The sequence below is a fragment of the Balaenoptera borealis genome, assembly GCF_965194805.1.
Source record: "Balaenoptera borealis genome assembly, chromosome: X".
In the NCBI taxonomy this organism is placed as follows: Eukaryota; Metazoa; Chordata; class Mammalia; order Artiodactyla; family Balaenopteridae; genus Balaenoptera; species Balaenoptera borealis.
This window is the reverse complement of record NC_138881.1, coordinates 90605730-90623897: the sequence shown is the minus strand read 5'-3', so window position 1 is coordinate 90623897 and position 18168 is coordinate 90605730. Positions and strand designations below refer to the sequence as shown.

The window sequence follows — 18168 nt, the reverse complement described above, 5'->3', positions numbered from 1 at the left end:
TGGAAATAAAAACAAAAATAAACAAATGGGACCTAATGAAACTTAAAAGATTTTGCACAGCAAAGGAAACCATAAACAAGATGAAAAGACAACCCTCAGAATTGGAGAAACTATTTGCAAACAAAACAGTGACAAAGGATTAATCTCCAGAATATGCAAGCAGCTCATGTAGGTCAATATCAAAAAAACAAACAACCCAATCCAAAAATGGGCAGAAGACCTAAATAGACATTTCTCCGAAGAAGATATGCAGATTGCCAGCAAACACATGAAAAGATGCTCAACATCACTAATCATTAGAGAAATGCAAATCAAAACTACAATGCGGTATCACCTCACACCGGTCAGAATGGCCATCATCAAAAAATCTACAAACAATAAATGCTGGAGAGGGTGTGGAGAAAAGGGAAACCTCTTACACTGTTGGTGGAAATGTAAATTGGTACAGCCACTATGGAGAACAGTATGAAGGTTCCTTAAAAGACTAAAATAGAAGTACCATACGAGCCAGCAATCCCACTACTGGGCATATACTCTGAGAAAACCATAATTCAAAAAGAGTCATGTACCACAATGTTCACTGCAGCTCTATTTACAATAGCCAGGACATGGAAGCAACCTAAGTGTCCATCGACAGATGAATGGATAAAGAAGATGTGGCACATATATACAAGGGAATATTACTCAGCCATAAATGGAAACGAAATTGAGCTATTTGTAGTGAGGTGGATAGACCTAGAGTCTGTCATACAGAGTGAAGTAAATCAGAAAGAGAAAAACAAATACCGTATATTATCACATATATATGGGATCTAAAAAAAACAAAAAAGTCCTGAAGAACCTAGGGGCAGGACAGGAATAAAGACACAGACGTAGAAAATGGACTTGAGGACATGGTAGGGGGAAGGGTAAGCTGGGACGAAGTAAGAGAGTAGCACTGATATATATACACTACCAAATTTTAAATAGCTAGTGGGAAGCAGCTGCATAGCACAGGGAGATCAGCTCGGTTCTTTGCGACCACCTAGAGGGGTGGGATAAGGTAGGTGGGAGGGAGACGCAAGAGGGAGGTGATATGGGGATATACGTATGCATATAGCTGATTCACTTTGTTATACAGCAGAAGCTAACACAACATTGTAAAGCAATTATACTCCAATAAAGATGTTAAAAAAAAAAAAAGTCCATGCTACCCAAAGCCATCCACAGACTCAAGGCAATCCCTATCAAAATTCAAATGGCACTTTTCATAGAAATAGAAAGAAATCCTGAAATTCACATGTAACCACAAGAGACCCTGAATAGACAATGAAATCCTGAAAAAGAACAAAGTTGAAGGCATCACATTTCCTGATTTCAAACTATATTACAAAGCTACAGTAATCAAAACAGCATGGTTCTGGCATAAAAGTAGACACACAGGCTAACAGAACAGAGATGAGAGCCCGAAATAAATCCACATATATATAGTCAACTAATATCTGAAAAGGGAACCAAGACTACTCAATGTGGAAAGAACAGTCTCTTCAATAAATGGTGTTGGGAAAACTGAATATCCACATGCAAAAGAATGAAATTGGACCGTTATTTTACACCATGCACAAAAATTAACTCAAAATGAATTAAGGACTTAATCATAAAACCCAAAACTATAAAATTCCTAGAGGAAAATATAGGGGAAAAAGTTCCTTCACAGTGGTCTTAGCAACAATTTTTAAGATAGGACACCAAAAGCATAAGCAAATGTCAATAAGTGGGACTACATAAGGTTAAAAAGCTTCTGCAAAGAGAAAGAAATAATCAACAAAATGAAAAGGCAACATATAAAACAGAAGGAAGTATTTGCAAACCATAAATCAGATAAGGGATTAACATCTACAACATATAAGGGACTTACACAACTCAACAGCAAAAAACAAAACAAAACAGAACAAAAATCCTGATTAAGAAATGGACAAGGGACCTGAATAGATATTTTTTACAAAGATATACAAATGGCCAACAAATACATGAAAAGGTTCTGAACATCACTAATCATCAGGAAATGCAAATCAAAACCACAATGAGGTATAATTACACACCTGTTAGAATGGCTATTATCAAAAGACTATTATCAATAGTCTTATCAATAGCTATCTTATCAATAGCTATTATCTATTAAGTGTTGGCAAGAATGTGGAAAATAGGGAGCCAAAGCGCACTGTTGGTGATGATGTAAATTGGTACAGCGCTATGGAAAACATGTATGGAGGTCCTCAAAAGATTAAAATTAGAACTACCACATGATTTGGTAATCCCATTTCCGGGTATACATTCAAAGGAAATGAAGTCACTATCTTGAAGAGATATCTGCACCCTTTTGTTCATTGCAGCATTGTTCACAAAATCTAAGACAAATCTAACTGTTTCCAGATGAATGGATAAAGAAAATTTGGTGTGTGCATATGTGTGTGTGTGTGTGTGTGTGTGTGTGTGTGTGTGTGTGTGTATATATATATATACACACAAAAGATTATTATTTAGCCATAAAAAGGAAGTTCTGCAAGGTGCAGCAACATGGATGGACATTGAGGGCACTACACTAAGTGAAATAAATCAGACAGAGAAAGACAAATACTGTATGATCTCAGTTATATGTGGAATATAAAATAGCCAGCTTTATAGAAGCAGAGTAGAACGGTGGTTTCCAGGGGCTAGGAGTAGGGGAAATGAGATGTTGGTCAATGTGTACAAACTTCCAGTTTATATGAAAATAAATTCTAGGGATCTAATGTACAGCATGGTGACTACAGTTAACAATATTGTATATTTGAAAGTTGCTATGAGAGTAGAATTTAAATGTTCTCACTACAACAACAACAACAACAAAATTGTAATTACATGAGGTGGGAGATATGTTAACTAACCTTACTGTGGTAATCATTTTAATATATGTGCATCAAATCATCACATCGTACATCTTAAACTTACACAATGTTATATGTCAATTATCTCAATAAATCTGGGGGAAAAAAAAGAACCTGGCAGTTCCTTACACACATAGTCGAAGTTTAACAAATATTTGTTGAATTTTTAAAAATTCAAAAAAAAATAAATGAGGTATCAAACCACAAAAAGATATGGAGGAACCTTAAATGCATATTGCTAAGGAGTCGGTCTGAAAAGGATACATATGGTATGATTCCAACTATATAACATTTTGGAAAAGGCAAGAGTATAGAAACAGTAAAATGATCAGTGGTTACCAAGGGTTGGGGAGAGGGATAAACAGGTAGAGCACAAGGGATATTTAGGGTGGGGAAATTATTCTGTATGATACTATAATGGTAGATATATTATGTTATTTGGCAAAAGCCATAGAATTGTACACCACCAAGAGTGGATCCTAATGTAAACTATGCACTTTAGTTAATAATGTATCAATACTGGTTCATCAATTATAACAAATGTACCATACCAATGCAAGATGTTAATAATAGGGAAAACTGGGCATAGTAGAGGGCGGGTGGGTGTATATAGGAACTCTGTACTTTCTGTTCAATTTTTCTGTAAACCTAAAACTGCTCTAAGAAATAAAGTCTATTAATTAAAAAGATTTAAAAAAGGAAAGTATGACAACTATGTCCCATCAAATAGAGAATATCAACAAAGAGAAATTATTAAAACAAAGAATCAATCAACAATGTATGAAGGATTTCAATTTCTTCACATCCTCCTCAACATTTGTTATTGTCTGTCTTTATTATTAGAGCCACCCTAGTGGGTGTGAAAGGGTCTCTAATTGTGGCTTTGATTTGCAGTTCCCTAATGACTATTTACTTCGAAGATCTTCATGTGCTTAATGGCCATTTCTTTATCTTCTTTAGAGAATTGTATATTCAAATCCTTTGGCTGTTTAAAAAAAATTAGATTCTTTGCCTTTTATTTTTGAGTTGTAAGAGTTTTTTATATATTCTGGATAGATGTCCCTTATCAGATATATAATTTGCAAATATTTTCTCTCATTCTGCATACTGTCTCTTCACTTTCTTGATGGTATCATTTGTACAACAAACATTTTTAATTTTGATGTAGCCAATTTGCATATTTTTTCTTTTGTCGTGTTTTTATGTCACAGCTAAGAAAAAAATTGCCTAATTCAAAGTCATGAAGATTTAGTCTTACGTTTTCTCTAAGAGTTTTATAGTTTTAGCTCTTACATTTAGGTCTTTGATCCATTTAGAGTTAATTTTTGTGTATGGTGTAAAAAAAGGTTCAACTTTGTTTTTTTGTGTATGTATGTGGATATCCATTGTCCCCACACCATTTGTTGAAGAGACTATATTTCCCTCTTTGCATTTATTTGGCACTCTGTTGAAAAAATCAATTGACCAGGGACTTCCCTGGTGGTGCAGTGGTTAAGAATCCGCCTGCCAATGCAGGGGACACAGGTTCAATCCCTAGTCTCGGAAGATCCCAAATGCCGCGGAGCAACTAAGCCTGTGTGCCACAACTACTGAGCCTGTGCTCTGGAGCCTGCGAGCCACAACTACTGAGCTCATGTGCCACAACTACTGAAGCCCACGCACCTAGAGCCCGTGCTGCGCAACAAGAGAAGCCACCGTGGTGAGAAGCCCCCACACCACAACGAAGAGTAGCCCCCACTCGCCACAAGTAGAGAAAGCCCGCGCGCAGCAACGAAGACCCAACACAGCCAAAAATAAAATTAATTAATTTTAAAAAATCAATTGACCATAAATGTAAGACTTTATTTCAAGACTCTCAATTCTATTACACTGATCTATATGTCTAACCTTACACCAGGAACATGCTGTCTTGTTTACTACAGCTGTGTAGTAAGTTTTGAAATTGAGAATTGTGAGTCCTCCAACTTTGTTCTTCCTCTTGAATACTGTGTTAGCTATTCTGGGTCCCTTGCATTTCCACATTAATTTTATGATCTCCAAAGCTTTACTTTGAATACATATCAGTTACCCAGCTTCTGTGGATTGTTAACTATACCAGAAGTCTGAAGTTACCACTAGAGGTACGAAAAAAAGGCTCACTTAACATCATCCCTTTAACTTTAGTAGCTTAAGAAAGATGAAAAGAATGTCCATGACTAAGGTGGAGGAAAAGTAGAAGTTTAGGGTAAAGCAGTCCAGTAGTATTTCACCTTGAAACCCAAGAAGCCAACAAGACCTAGAAGGGTTGAAAGTTAAGAGGATTCAGGGAAAGTTTAAAAGGAGTATTCAAATCAATGTCTGAATATAAGGGTAGGACAGAAGAATATTACAAAGGAAAAAACTATTAGTGAGTATATGTCCCATATTACAACACTTTTCTTTTTTAAAAAACTTGTTTTCACAAGTCTACTTTACTATTAATGTTACATTTTGCTGTTCTAATGAGGGATTATGTTTTTGCAAAACCGGTTTAAAAATTCATAGTTGGAGTCTGGGTCTCAAGCAAAGTACATTCCCTTAATTTAGGCCATATGACTGAGGAACCAGTTTATCTATTAGTAGTATATCTAAACTACAGGAAAAGTAGCCAAGAAGGAAAAGAAAAATTAACCCTTAAGTTATGAAACCCCAAACATCAATATATAAAAGGGATGACAAGTGTGCTGCTTCTATCCATGATTACCTTTTAAGTATTCATAAAAATCACACTAACATATTCACCTTCAAAGATGCTGGTTTAAATCAATTTAATATTTGAATTGTTTGAAGAGCATAATAAAGTATTCAGGAAACTAAGCTTAAATTACTTAACTTTTGGGCTTCCCTGGTGGCGCAGTGGTTGAGAATCTGCCTGCTAATGCAGGGGACACGGGTTCGAGCCCTGGTCTGGGAAGATCCCACATGCCGCGGAGCAACTAGGCCCGTGAGCCACAACTACTGAGCCTGCGCGTCTGGAGCCTGTGCTCCGCAACGAGAGGCCACGATGGTGAGAGGCCCGCGCACCGCGATGAAGAGTGGCCCCCGCTTGCTGCAACTAGAGGAAGCCCTCGCACAGAAGCGAAGACCCAACACAGCCCAAAAAATAAATAAATAAATAAATAATAAATCCATATGTCTAAAAAAAAAAGATTAATATTTCTTTATGCGTAATTTTTCTACAAACTATTAGATTTAAATTAGAATATCTCACAAACTCAACATAATAATGATGGTTGGGGGCCAGAGTTGACCTGTAAAATAAAAAATTAGAGCAAAAATACAAAGAAATACTTCTCTTAGATATCAGAAGCTTATCTTAAAATAGGCTCCTGTTCATAGCACATAATTTTAAATTAGCGCTAATTTTATTTTTAATAAAATTTCTGATTTCCTAACGTTGAAATAAATCTACTCCACACAGCCTAATTTATATTATAGTTACAGAAAACATATTACTTTATTCTTATTAAGGCAAACAAACACCAGTTGTGTGCGTTAAACTATTATTCTTATCTGCATTATTGTGTAGGATAAGGAAGCCATTACTTCTAATTTAAAAAACTTAGAAAGATAGGGCTGGTTATGAGAACTAATGAAACAAGTATGTTTACATATACTTTGATAATCTGTAGAAGATATCTGCCCTTCTAAACACTTCAATGCATACATAGCTCAATTTCTACCTCTTCTTGACATTCTATAGTTCCTATGATCCACTTATAATGTAGTCTCAAAGCATCAAGTAAAGGATCTTTAGCCGTATTTTCCCTCTTAGGCCACTTTGCTTAAAATTAAGCTAAAAGGGCCCACTTTTCTTTCATTTAGTATAGTTTTGAAAAATTACCATATCTGGTAATATTTCTTGAGTATATGTGTTAATAAAAAAATTAAAAATTAATGTGTTTTCTAAGCATTTGATTAGAATTTTTCAAAACCTGTGTATGTACCCAGATTTTAACATAACTTAACAAAATGTGGAGAATTTTAATTGACATTTAAAATTTTAGACAGAACTGGTACATACGTACAATCCCAATTGTTTCTGGGAGCATTTGTTCTTTGTATCACATTTTGATGTACTCACAGGAAAAATTTCCTAGTCCTTCCTGTATTCATATTTAGAGTTGTTGATTTAAACTTCTTTGAGATTTAGAATAAAAAGTCTTGTTGTTTGTGTAAATTTTACCAGATTTGGTAAAATTACAGAGTATAATTTTTTTCTTTTTGTTTTAGTATGCTAGGTATAGCTATAAAATAATGTAACTACTATTTCTGTCATTTAGAAATCAAATGGAACCAGCTCCTGTTTAACAAGCTCTCTCTTTACTATTTTAAAAAATGTATTATAAATAAAGCTAGACATATACAGATAATACTAAAACAAGTTAATATTCTTCCTCATTGCTAAGATAAAAATCTTCAGTGAAAATAGAATGTTATGACAATTTTTTAAAAATACATTTCCAAGCACCCAGTATACCAACTGGTATTTTGTACATATCTTTATTAAAACCTTTAAAAATGGGTAAGAGAAACTAGAAAGCTTAGAACTTTGACATACACCTGCAAAGACAATAAACATTTTGAAACAAAATCCTTTCTTAACTGCTGAGCATATCCAACTATTAGAGGGGCCTGAGAGTTTTCAGGGGAAAAAATTCCAGTTATTCAGGTTTAAGAGACACAGATAAATTAAAGGAGAAGGAAAGATAAGCAGAGCATTACATCCAACATACAGACTGAATCTGAAATGGACTAGGACAGAAAAACAAAAGTGAGATAAGCAAGAACATGGGAGCAAGACTGATCAGATTTTACTTATGTCCTCACATCAAACTATGGTATATCCTGGGTATATATTTGAAGAGAATGAAAGATTAGCAAATTGGGGCAAGAAAACTCTTAATGGCCAACACGAAAGTTCTGTGTCTGGAACTGAGATACACATATTTTTTTAATTATGTTTTCATTGTGCTTTTCTATTATCAAAGGAAGAGTTAGTCTTGTCAATCCTGCATTCTAATTGACTTAGCATAATATTTTCAGTCTCTGCTCTGGAGAAAGAAGTAAAAGCCTCTATAATCCAATCCAAGTAAAATAATATAGCCAGTAAAGCCAATGTTGATTTTTTTCTTTGCATTTTTAATTAAAATATAAGTAGTTATAATGTGATGTTTTATCAATCTATTAAAACATGAGATTCCTTGGCATTGAAAAAGAAAATTAATTTGAACTGAAACTATCTACATTTCCATAAAAGACAAACATCAAAATCAGGCTTTTAATCACCCTTTACCAAGAATATTTGCCTTCTCTAATATTTTACTAGTAAATAGATATGTCACTATTTTGCTTTGGCCTAGATTATGCAAATAAGGCTGACCTACTTGATGTTAAATAAAAAGATAGATTGTCTCTCTACAGCAATAAGAGGAAAGTCCTTTTTCAATGCCTTATTGAATTCTCAAATATAGTTTGAGTTGTTAAAAGCCATGTTATGTGAAAGTACAAGATGTGTATATATGATAAATAGCAAATATAGTCAAGAAAGATCAAATGATAATAACTTTTTTTAAAGTCTGAATTCCTAAAAGAAGATAAAGTCCTTAATTCTCACTTCTGCTTTATGATGTGCCTTAGAGAATATAATTTCTTTGGTGTTCATCTTTTAAAAAAACTCAACCTAAGTATAAATGGGAAAGGTACTATGAATTCCTTTTGAAAGTACGGACCACACAAAACACAAACCTTTTTATCAAAATGACTTGATTGCTAGATACTTACCTCTGTGCTAGTATCGTGATACTGAGTTGAAGCTGCCCCGCACTTGAGCCTGAGTTTTGCCACCAATTGCTCAAATTCTTTAACTTCACTGAAGCGAAAAGCTGTTTTTCCTTTGATGCTAATGATGACAGATTTGCTGGAATCATTTGTCTTATCTATAGCTAAGACCTGGGGGATGAAAACATAAATGAATCGCATTTTCCCTTGTTACTGACAAGGTCAGGCAAAATGTGTTTAGCTTATTTTTTTGTGGCTACAAGTTTTGGTCTGTGGTAGGGCTTAGTAAGAAATAGACTTTGGGTACTAGTTGTACCACTAATACAAGCAATCTCAGTGCAAGATATTTCACTTCTAAAGGAAAAGGTTTAACTAACATATAACCTTTAAAAATGACAATACAAATGTAAAAATTCAGTGCCGCAATACGGACAATTGATTTCTGACTTACACAAAAGCTATCAATTCTATTCTTTCTCACCATGGGTATCAAATATGATAGCATAAATTTTGGTATCCATGTCATAAACATCTGAGTGATCATGCTCCATGTTGAGTCATCCCAAACCCTTATCTTGTTTATTAATTTTTAATTTTTTTTCTTTTTTCATTTTCAGTAAGAGCTATAAGGCTCTTATCCTAGTACTCTTATCCTCAGGAATGGTACTCTTATCCTGAAGAATATAACTGGACTTAAAAATGATTATTTAAAATTACTAAAAGGATGTTGCATATTGAGTTTTTAATAATTTACAGAATTAAAGGGTATTTTACTCTGTGAATGGTAACATTTTTGAACTAAATTTGTTTTACCTCTCGTAATGGAATGATTACACTACATAGATTGCCATCCTGGCTAGCAAAGCAGATATAGTTTTCTGAGATGCACATTTTTCCATGAGTGTTGAAGTGGCTGAATGGTACCCATAAGAAACATTCATGTACTTCTTTCAAAGTCTCTTCTTTGGGCAGCCTAAAAAAAGCATTAAACTGCTCACTGTGGGCTCGATTTTCCAGACCTCTATAGGAAAGAAAAGAAGGGGGGGCTCAAATGATGACTTCTAAAGTATACACATGTCCATACTGATTAATCTAAATGCACTGTAAAGCAGAATGATTAAGCACTACATGCTATGTTCTTCAACAAATTATGAAATGGAAGAAACACTGATTCCTAACCAATTTATTTTGTTTGTTCTCTTTTCCAATTTTGTATTATTATTAGTAGATTACAATGCACAACAGTTAGAGATGATGTAGGTCTTCAAACCATCTATTAAAGGGTGATTTTCTGGAAGATTACTATATTATTATATATTCATAATATGTGAATATGGCTAAAATCAATCTTGGCAGACAATAATTTTTACATCTGGTTATCAGAAAATCAAAAGAGCTACCCAGTTCAAACAAAATAAAATAATGAAAATTTATGGCATCAAAATTTAGATGGGAAGACTAGTACATAAAAATAATATTAAAATTAAGTGAAGCAAAAATGTAAATGAATGTTTAAAAAATTCAAAAGTAGAGGCAAGATAAAACAACACTGCTTGCACAATATTGGGCACAGAATGGGTGTCAATAAACACAGATGACTTGTTAACTGATACATAAGTATATAAATAAAAAACAATTGCTTAAAATAGTACAATTTTTCTAGAGGCACTAAACACTTGTGCTAAGCAGCAATGCCATCTGGGGTAGTGAGTAAATTATGCAAGTTCGAACTCAAAGCCAACAAAGTTAAAACTAAATTTATCCTTCCAGCATATACTATTTGAATATGTGGCAGTTCACAATGTCTTTCAAAACTAATTCTGATAAATATGAACAAAGAACCACATTAATTTTTACCTCACTTAAATTGTAATTTGGTGGGCTATTTCACTATTATTTAAAAGGATAAGGACTTTTTACATGAATGAAAAGATGTCCATGATACATTATTTTAAGGGGGAGAAAAAGCAGATTGTAAAATAATATGTGATGTTTAGATCCCCTCCATGCTTTTGGCAAATATTTTTAATTCATGCATTAAAAGGCCTGGAAGGATATACACTGAATTTAGCTATTGTAGTACATATTTGTAAAAACAATAAGCCAAAGCAATAAAGATACTCCAGTTTATAAAAAAGTCATTTGGAAACTAAGTCCAAATAAGCTATTGTTCTTTTTAACTTACTAGAGAAAAGGATTTAGATATATACAATTTTCAATAGGCTCTTTTAAAACTGCACATAGACGAAAATGAATTTCCTATACCTCATTTAAATACAGACTTGGTAATGAATAACTCATTGATAGATGGCCTTTTAGAATATTTTAAGGGAAATAAAATGGCTAAAAATGTTTGTTTATGGTGGCCAATCAAAACAACCTACAAAAACAAATGCCTCACTATAACATAACATAAACTGTATTTTTAATCCTTATAGAGTTCTATTTATAAATCATGTACACTGGGACCTAATTTTGGTAATAAGGTGTAAAAAAATTCACCTCGCTGATCTATTTCCAGAAAAGCAGGAAGGCTCACAAAGGAACCCTTATGTATATAGCTTTTAGGAATGGTTTAAGAATAGGCAAGAGGAACAACTGTACCCAAGTTAGGGCTATGTAGCAATCACACAACCATCCAAGTCACTTGTTCTGGTCTATCCATAGGACTGCAGCTTAGGTTTGTCTCATTTACACTTTCCCATACAGTCTATACCCTCATCCTTCTTGCCAGAAGTGGTTCTCACTAGCTATTTCTGGATCCTCTCCGCCCTCCCTCCCCTTTGGCATGCTCAGCTCACTTCAGTCAACTGTTCTGAGTGTTGAGCAGGATGAAATGGCTCTGGTCAGTTTCAGCAAACCAAATATAGTGGCAAACAGCTACCAGACAGATACTTCTGATGCAGGCATTAATAATGATTAACATTTATCTAGTGCTTTATATTTTACAAAGTACTTTCAAACGTTATATTGCTCATTCCTCACAAGTGCTCTCTGAGGTACAAATGACCGCTGAGAAAACTGAGGTCCTGAGAGATTATGACTTGTCCCAGGGTTGCTCTACTCTCATTCTGAAGCGCATGTTCCATTGACTCTACTAACTTACCCTTTTAATAAAAAGTGAAACTGTCGGTGAGGGGGGTGGGGGATGGTGGGAGAGGGAAATATTGGGAGTTTGGGATTAGCAGATGCAAACTATTATATATAGGATGGATAAACAACAAGGTCCTACTGTATAGCACAGGGAACTATATTCAATATCCTGTGATAAACCATAATGGAATGGAGAGGATACTATTTGTGAAATGCACATGAATAAACTAAAAAAACCCACACATCTATGATTACTTCAAAGAAAAACTATCATATAACATAGAACAATTAAATTTTTTAAAGAACAGTTAACTTTTAATGCTATTCAATGCTACCATTCTTTGGTCAAACAATACTTTAAAAGTAAATATTAATTAAGCTTTGAATACCTTTTAGTAATTTGTAGAGGATCATCAAGGATTGGGTCATTATCAAATGTTTCCTTATCAAAAATCCTTTTTATAGCATAGTTTGCCAGCTGTTCCATAAGAAGGTATGTTTGGTTAATATGCAAAAACATTGAAAAGTAGTGATTCTCTCCTTGGGAACACACATGAATACTCTCTGTCAGTATGACATTTGAAGTCTTTTCAAGTTTTGAGACCGCATCCCAGGAGATAATGAGTTTTACTGCAAATAAGAATTATAAGCAGATATGATTAAATTTCTCAATGTTGATTCATATTTATCAATCAGGTCTTTCAAAACAATAGTTAACCACTTGAAAAATGCTATGAACAACTAAAATATTTTAGAGTTCAAGATATTAGTTAAAATTTTGAAGCATAACAATGAACATACAATAATTGGTGATCCTAGGAACAGATATAATTTTAAATAATTTTTAATTTTTTCTGATTCGATATTTAAACCTGATATTAAATTTGATATTTCAATTTACACAATTATATAACCATTGGTGTAAAAGCTATACATGTGCTATGGACAGTACTGTTTGATTCTTCTTTGTAGCTGTGAGCCATTAGGTACTATGATGACTATATGCATATTGTATGTTTAAAACAAGTATTAAAACATAGATTAAAGAAAGTAGGTAGTTTAGAACAAGTGAAAGAAAGGAGTCACATGCTAGATCACCATCATCATTTAATATTCATTTGTCTCCCACAATATGCAAGGCATTCTATACACAATTCTAATGGTTCTTATGTTAAACAACCAGTCTTAAAAGTATTCTTTCCCTAGATGAAGTAAACTTTTTAATGCACAGTTTAATTACCCTTAATATCTATCCTATTACTTTATATGCAACCTAACACCACCACAGAGTTGATAGGTCAGTCTGCAAGTTCAAAGTCACAGTAAGCAACAGAAACCACTTACTTTCTGATCCCAACAAAAAAGAATAGAAGCTCAGAAAGTTGGTGCTAAGATATAGCCAGCCCTGACAAGGAACCCGTCCTTTCCAATAACTGCACGAGTAATAGGTCACTAACTTTTCCTGCTCTGGTAAACCAAAACATTTTTCAAATTTCAAAAGGGCTTCTCGAAATTTCTCAGGGTCATCTTCTTTTGCAAAAGAATGTTTTCCCTCTTCAGCAATTAATCCCTAAAGGAGACAAAATATTTTCTGAAAATTAGTAATTACCTACCAACAAAAATATCTCTCACATATTTAAACAATTCATTGAATAAAACTGTACACACACACACACACACACACACACATGCATGTGCACACACATCTCTTAGGACAGAGGTGAGCAGATTTTGTTTAATTTTGTAATTAGGCTTTTTCTAATGCCTCACAAGGAGCTACCACAAATAGAGGTGCTAAATATTATTTTGATTGAGTGAAGGGTTCATTCAAGCTGCAAACTCAAGAGATTCTGAAATGAAAATATCCCTAATAGCACTCACAAGGGCACCAAAGACTAACCGCTAACTTTACAATGTCTTTAGTTCTGATTCTGATATTCATATATGTGATTCTGCCAATTCTGAAAGGTGGCAGTAAAACAATGACCTGCCATGCAGCTTCGATCCTCAAATAAGAGGGTCAAAGACTTTAGTATTCCATCTACAACATATATCCATGCCACTTACTCTTATCTTTCCTTGTACAAAATTAGTAATATCTTCATTAGAATCAAACACAGACAAGGTCTTCATGATATTTTGTTCTAACCATTCCCAATGTTTGGTTATTTCTTCTCTGTTGGCTCCTGATTCATAATAAAAGAGAATGAAAGACTCAAAGAAAACTCCACACACAAAAAACTGCTCTTGATATTTATAAGCTTAGTTTTAAAAGAAATAAAATTATATTTGCTCATTTTCAAAAATGATCATCATAAAAGAATAGGGGTACTACATTTATTCTCTATTTCATCACTATATGTGGGTAGGAACACTATAAGTAGAAAGAATAAAATATTTAAGGAAAGTGGAGAAAAGTAAATACAACTCATGAGAAAATATATAAAATTCTGAAAACAAGGTGCCAGTAACTGGTGCCTACGGTAACCAGTTCTTTTAAGAGAATATATAGAGTAGCAGAATATAAATATACATAATGTAATCTTTGGCCTTCAAATAATACAGTCAGTACTGTGCCTATCTGTGTGACTGAAAACAGCATGCACATGACAATCTTATGCACACTGTGTAAATGTGGATTTCAACTGTGGCAACTCTATCTCAGAAAGTATGAAGCCTTTGCTCAGAGTCAACTCCTTCATTAAAAGGTCTAGTCAACTTAAAGAAATTTTATGAAAGAGGTTAGAAATCCTGTAGCAAGGTTAAATCCTTGTGACCTCCTGCATCAGTGTTAGGTGGTTTATTGAGGGTCAGACTAAATACTACACTTAGCTCTGGGTTGCTTTGGCTTGAAGAACATTTCAATATCTATCAATTTCCCCCTATAACCCACAGACCTTTAAGATCTCTCTAGCACTGCAGATTATACAAATCTCATTCAAAAGAAATATCCTGACTTCTAAGTACGTTTTATGATATATGGAGAGTGATACATTAAAAAATTTATTGACACTGCAAAATCGCCTATTTCCTACAGTTCAGTTAGAATTGTATTCATGTTTCTCAAGTCATCGTACCATGTGTAATATCTTTCTTTAATGAACAACAAATAAAAGCCATGGGGAAATTTTAAGGCCTTAATTTTGGTCCTTTAGGTATAAAGAAGCTTCATTAGTAGGTAACTACTCTATTTCTGTATCAGGTTAATTTGGGGGAATAAGTTGTATTATCATACATTTTTTTAAGTAAAAGGGATATTTTTTTCTAAATAACTTCTACCAACCAGATTTAGAGTTGAGGTTATAGACATCTCATGATGTCAGCAGGTGTAATATCTTCTTCATTTAGTTTAAACAGCATTCAATTTAAAAGAGCCAGGAGAAAACACTCACCAGAAACACTAAAGGAAGTTTAGAGGGAGATGCACAAAACAAGCCACACATCTTAAAAAATTAATTGTATGCTGTATGTTCACACATATGAACTGTCCAGAAATTGACAGGCTTTTATTTTTTAAAAAAAGTATGTATACTTAAAAGAAGAGGGGGGAGAAGAGAGAAAGAATGAGAAAAAGGCAGCCTTTCAACATTAAAAAAGCCACAAATCTCGGATTCTAATTTAGACCAACATTGTAATGGCATCATAAAAGAAGTAAACTGTCACTGTATTTTTTTTTAATTTTGAGTTTCTTTGTTAGGAAGAACCATCCTAATTCCTTTTCTACCACAAAAGATATATGTGGAAGCATCTGAACCACCCCAGCATGGATGAATATGTAGCATTACATGTAAGATATCCCTTCATATTTCAAGGATATGGTGCCTTTTGCGAGGAAGTCAGTGTGTAACTAAAAAAGGTTCAGATTTTTAGGCTTAAATTTTCTTAGGGATCAGCCTTTAAGTTTTGAACTTGATTCTCCTCATCTGAGTTATTAGAGATGAAACAAAGTACTTCATGGGGGAGGTTCTCATCTTCCTAGCAGTTGGGTTAAGCAGGAGAGGTATTGGGTTGGCCAAAAAGTTCATTTGGGTTTTTCCATAAGATAGTATGGAAAATCCAAACGAACTTTTTGGCCAACCCAATAAGTTGAAGAAAGGAGTCATACAGCAGTAGCACTAAGCAAAATTTACTCAGAATCAGCACTGCTGGAACACATGCTTTAGGTCCCTCACATTAATGGATTTTTTAAAAATAATTTGTAATCCTTCTTAAATAAATAGATATCTTTCTAGTCTCTCAAATAGAGCTGCACATTTAACTCGTTTCTAAATCAAAACAACTGGGGAGATTCTATTCCCATATAAGTCATTACAGAGTATTGAGTAGAGTTCCCTGTGCTATACAGCAGGTCCTTACTAGTTATCTATTTTATATATAGTAGTGTATATATGTCAATCCCAATCTCCCAGTTTGTCCCTCACCCCCCCCCCCACGTTTCCCCCTTGGTAACCATAAGTTTGTTTTCTACATCTGTGACTCTATTTGTAAATCAACTATACTCCAATAAAAATTAATTTAAAAAAAAAACAAAACAACTGGGGAATATAAGTAAATTTAAATATTCAATTTCTTAAGATCCTTATTTGTTTGAATTCCATGTTTTAAAAATCATACTCACCACAAGCAATTGACAGGTAAACTTGAGAATCTGGTGTCTGGTGTAGGATGCGAAATGGAGCTACTTTAGCAGTGGAGTCTAAGACTGAATCAAGAGTCCCAACCAGAAGCCCTATTGTAATAAAGAGACTGTTGAAACAAGGATTTTACAAGAGATAAAATCAATATCGCTTCATATGACTAACAACCAATGTTTTTTTTTTAATTTCTAGCCCAAAGCTTCCTTATAGAGATTTTTCTTAAAGAAAAAATAAACTCAGGATGAAGAGATTACGCTGCTCCAATGTCAGTAGTTCTTGAAAATATTATCTTTCAATAAAAGAATAAGTCAGGTTCAGTTGTCTAAACCTCATGATATATTTGCAGCACTTATTTACCTCCTTTACAAGGTTGTGTATAGAGCAGATAAGAATGTAGATTCTGGTACCAGAGATTACCTAGGTTTGAATCCTGGCTCTGGTACTTACTTGTGTCAACTTGAGCCAGTTGTAATTATGTTTTCTTCATCCTCATTTGTAAAATAAGGGGGTAAAAATGGAGTCTACCACAAAAGGTTGTTGTAAAGATGAAATGAGTTATTATTACACATAAAACACTTAGCATATAGCAAAAGACTCAGTGTTAGCTAATACTATTATAAGAAAACAATGGATATTTAAACAAGATAAAAAAAAACCTTGATTAATTAAAATGCTTAGGTAAGGGGAATTTCTTTTTAACATTTAATTTCTCAATTTGGAATTCAAGCCTTTGATCATTTAGCTTCAATTTAATTATCTGATATTTCCTACTCCTCCCTAGAATAAAGTTTGTTGTTTTCTTAAACAACTAATTTCTCCCTTAAAGTCTTTGCTAAGCAAGTCTCTTTTTACCTAGAAATGCTAATGCAAGTCTTGTAGCCCAGTCTGGCTAATCCAAATTCTACATTTTCTTCAAGACCCAATTCCCCTATGAAATCTTCACTGGCAACCCCAAGCAATTATGCCTTCCCTTTTCTCTGATCACTTATGGCACTTAAAGTCTATATGACACAACCTAGAATTCTGATTATTAGGCTAGTTTTTACAACTACTTTCTAAGTGCTTCATGTGTATTTATCTTACCTCCTTATCTAGATTATTAGTTCTCTGGGGACAATAAGCATGTCTTCTACCTCTGGGTTTGTATCCCTAACTTTCAACATATTGCTGGACACAACAGGAGCAAAATTTGTTGACTTAACTGTATCAGTGAGATAGCTGAAATACATAAATCTACCTTCCTTTTCTGGAAGCTTTGATTGGTTGAGTGTTTGTTTTAGTTTATGAGGCATTCCTCTTTTATTTAGCATACAGACTTAGAAAAAATCAATCAATTATAAAACAGGCCTTTGGCTATTTTCCTATCTTTACCCACTTAAAAGGAGTTAAGACTTCAAGCAAGCTTTGAATGAGAATATAGGTAGGTTGGCAGATGTGAGGTAGGAAGTTTATTATAAGCATAGAGGGAGGCAAATTAGAAGAGTAGGAGATAGAACAAAGAAATAAAGAGAAATTTGGCTCAGCTGAAAGAAAAGGGTGGGAAAGTAGATGTAGGAATTGGTAAAAAAGTAAAAATAGGGGTCACAAATGCAGCATAACATCAACTAGCAATCTTACAGAGGGTTTTGATAGTGGGGGTCAAGTATCAAGAAAGATTTTGGCAATCACAACACGTGCAGCTTAGAGAAAGAAGAAATTATCTGGGACTTCCCTGGTGGTCCAGTGGTTAAGAA

At 33.9% G+C, this 18168-nt stretch overlaps 1 protein-coding gene across 7 annotated transcripts in view; it reads right to left on the bottom strand.

The window, feature by feature from the left end:
* The window catches only part of TBC1D8B (TBC1 domain family member 8B), an 85188-nt gene that overhangs the window by 48847 nt on the left and 18173 nt on the right, over positions 1-18168 (bottom strand). For 5 of the 7 annotated variants that reach the window (XR_014239567.1, XM_082377053.1, XM_082377054.1 and 2 more), the window contains exons 2-7: positions 16417-16527; positions 13866-13984; positions 13143-13368; positions 12188-12428; positions 9519-9726; positions 8709-8876 (exon numbers count right to left, since the gene is read on the bottom strand). Coding sequence is in view for 6 of the 7 variants with exons in the window: in XM_082377053.1 (XP_082233179.1) it covers positions 8709-8876; positions 9519-9726; positions 12188-12428; positions 13143-13368; positions 13866-13984; positions 16417-16527 (1073 nt within the window). In the remaining variant the exon portion in view is untranslated. The remainder of the gene's footprint in view (positions 1-8708; positions 8877-9518; positions 9727-12187; positions 12429-13142; positions 13369-13865; positions 13985-16416; positions 16528-18168) is intronic. The other 2 variants (XM_082377055.1, XM_082377057.1) reach the window with 2 other exon arrangements.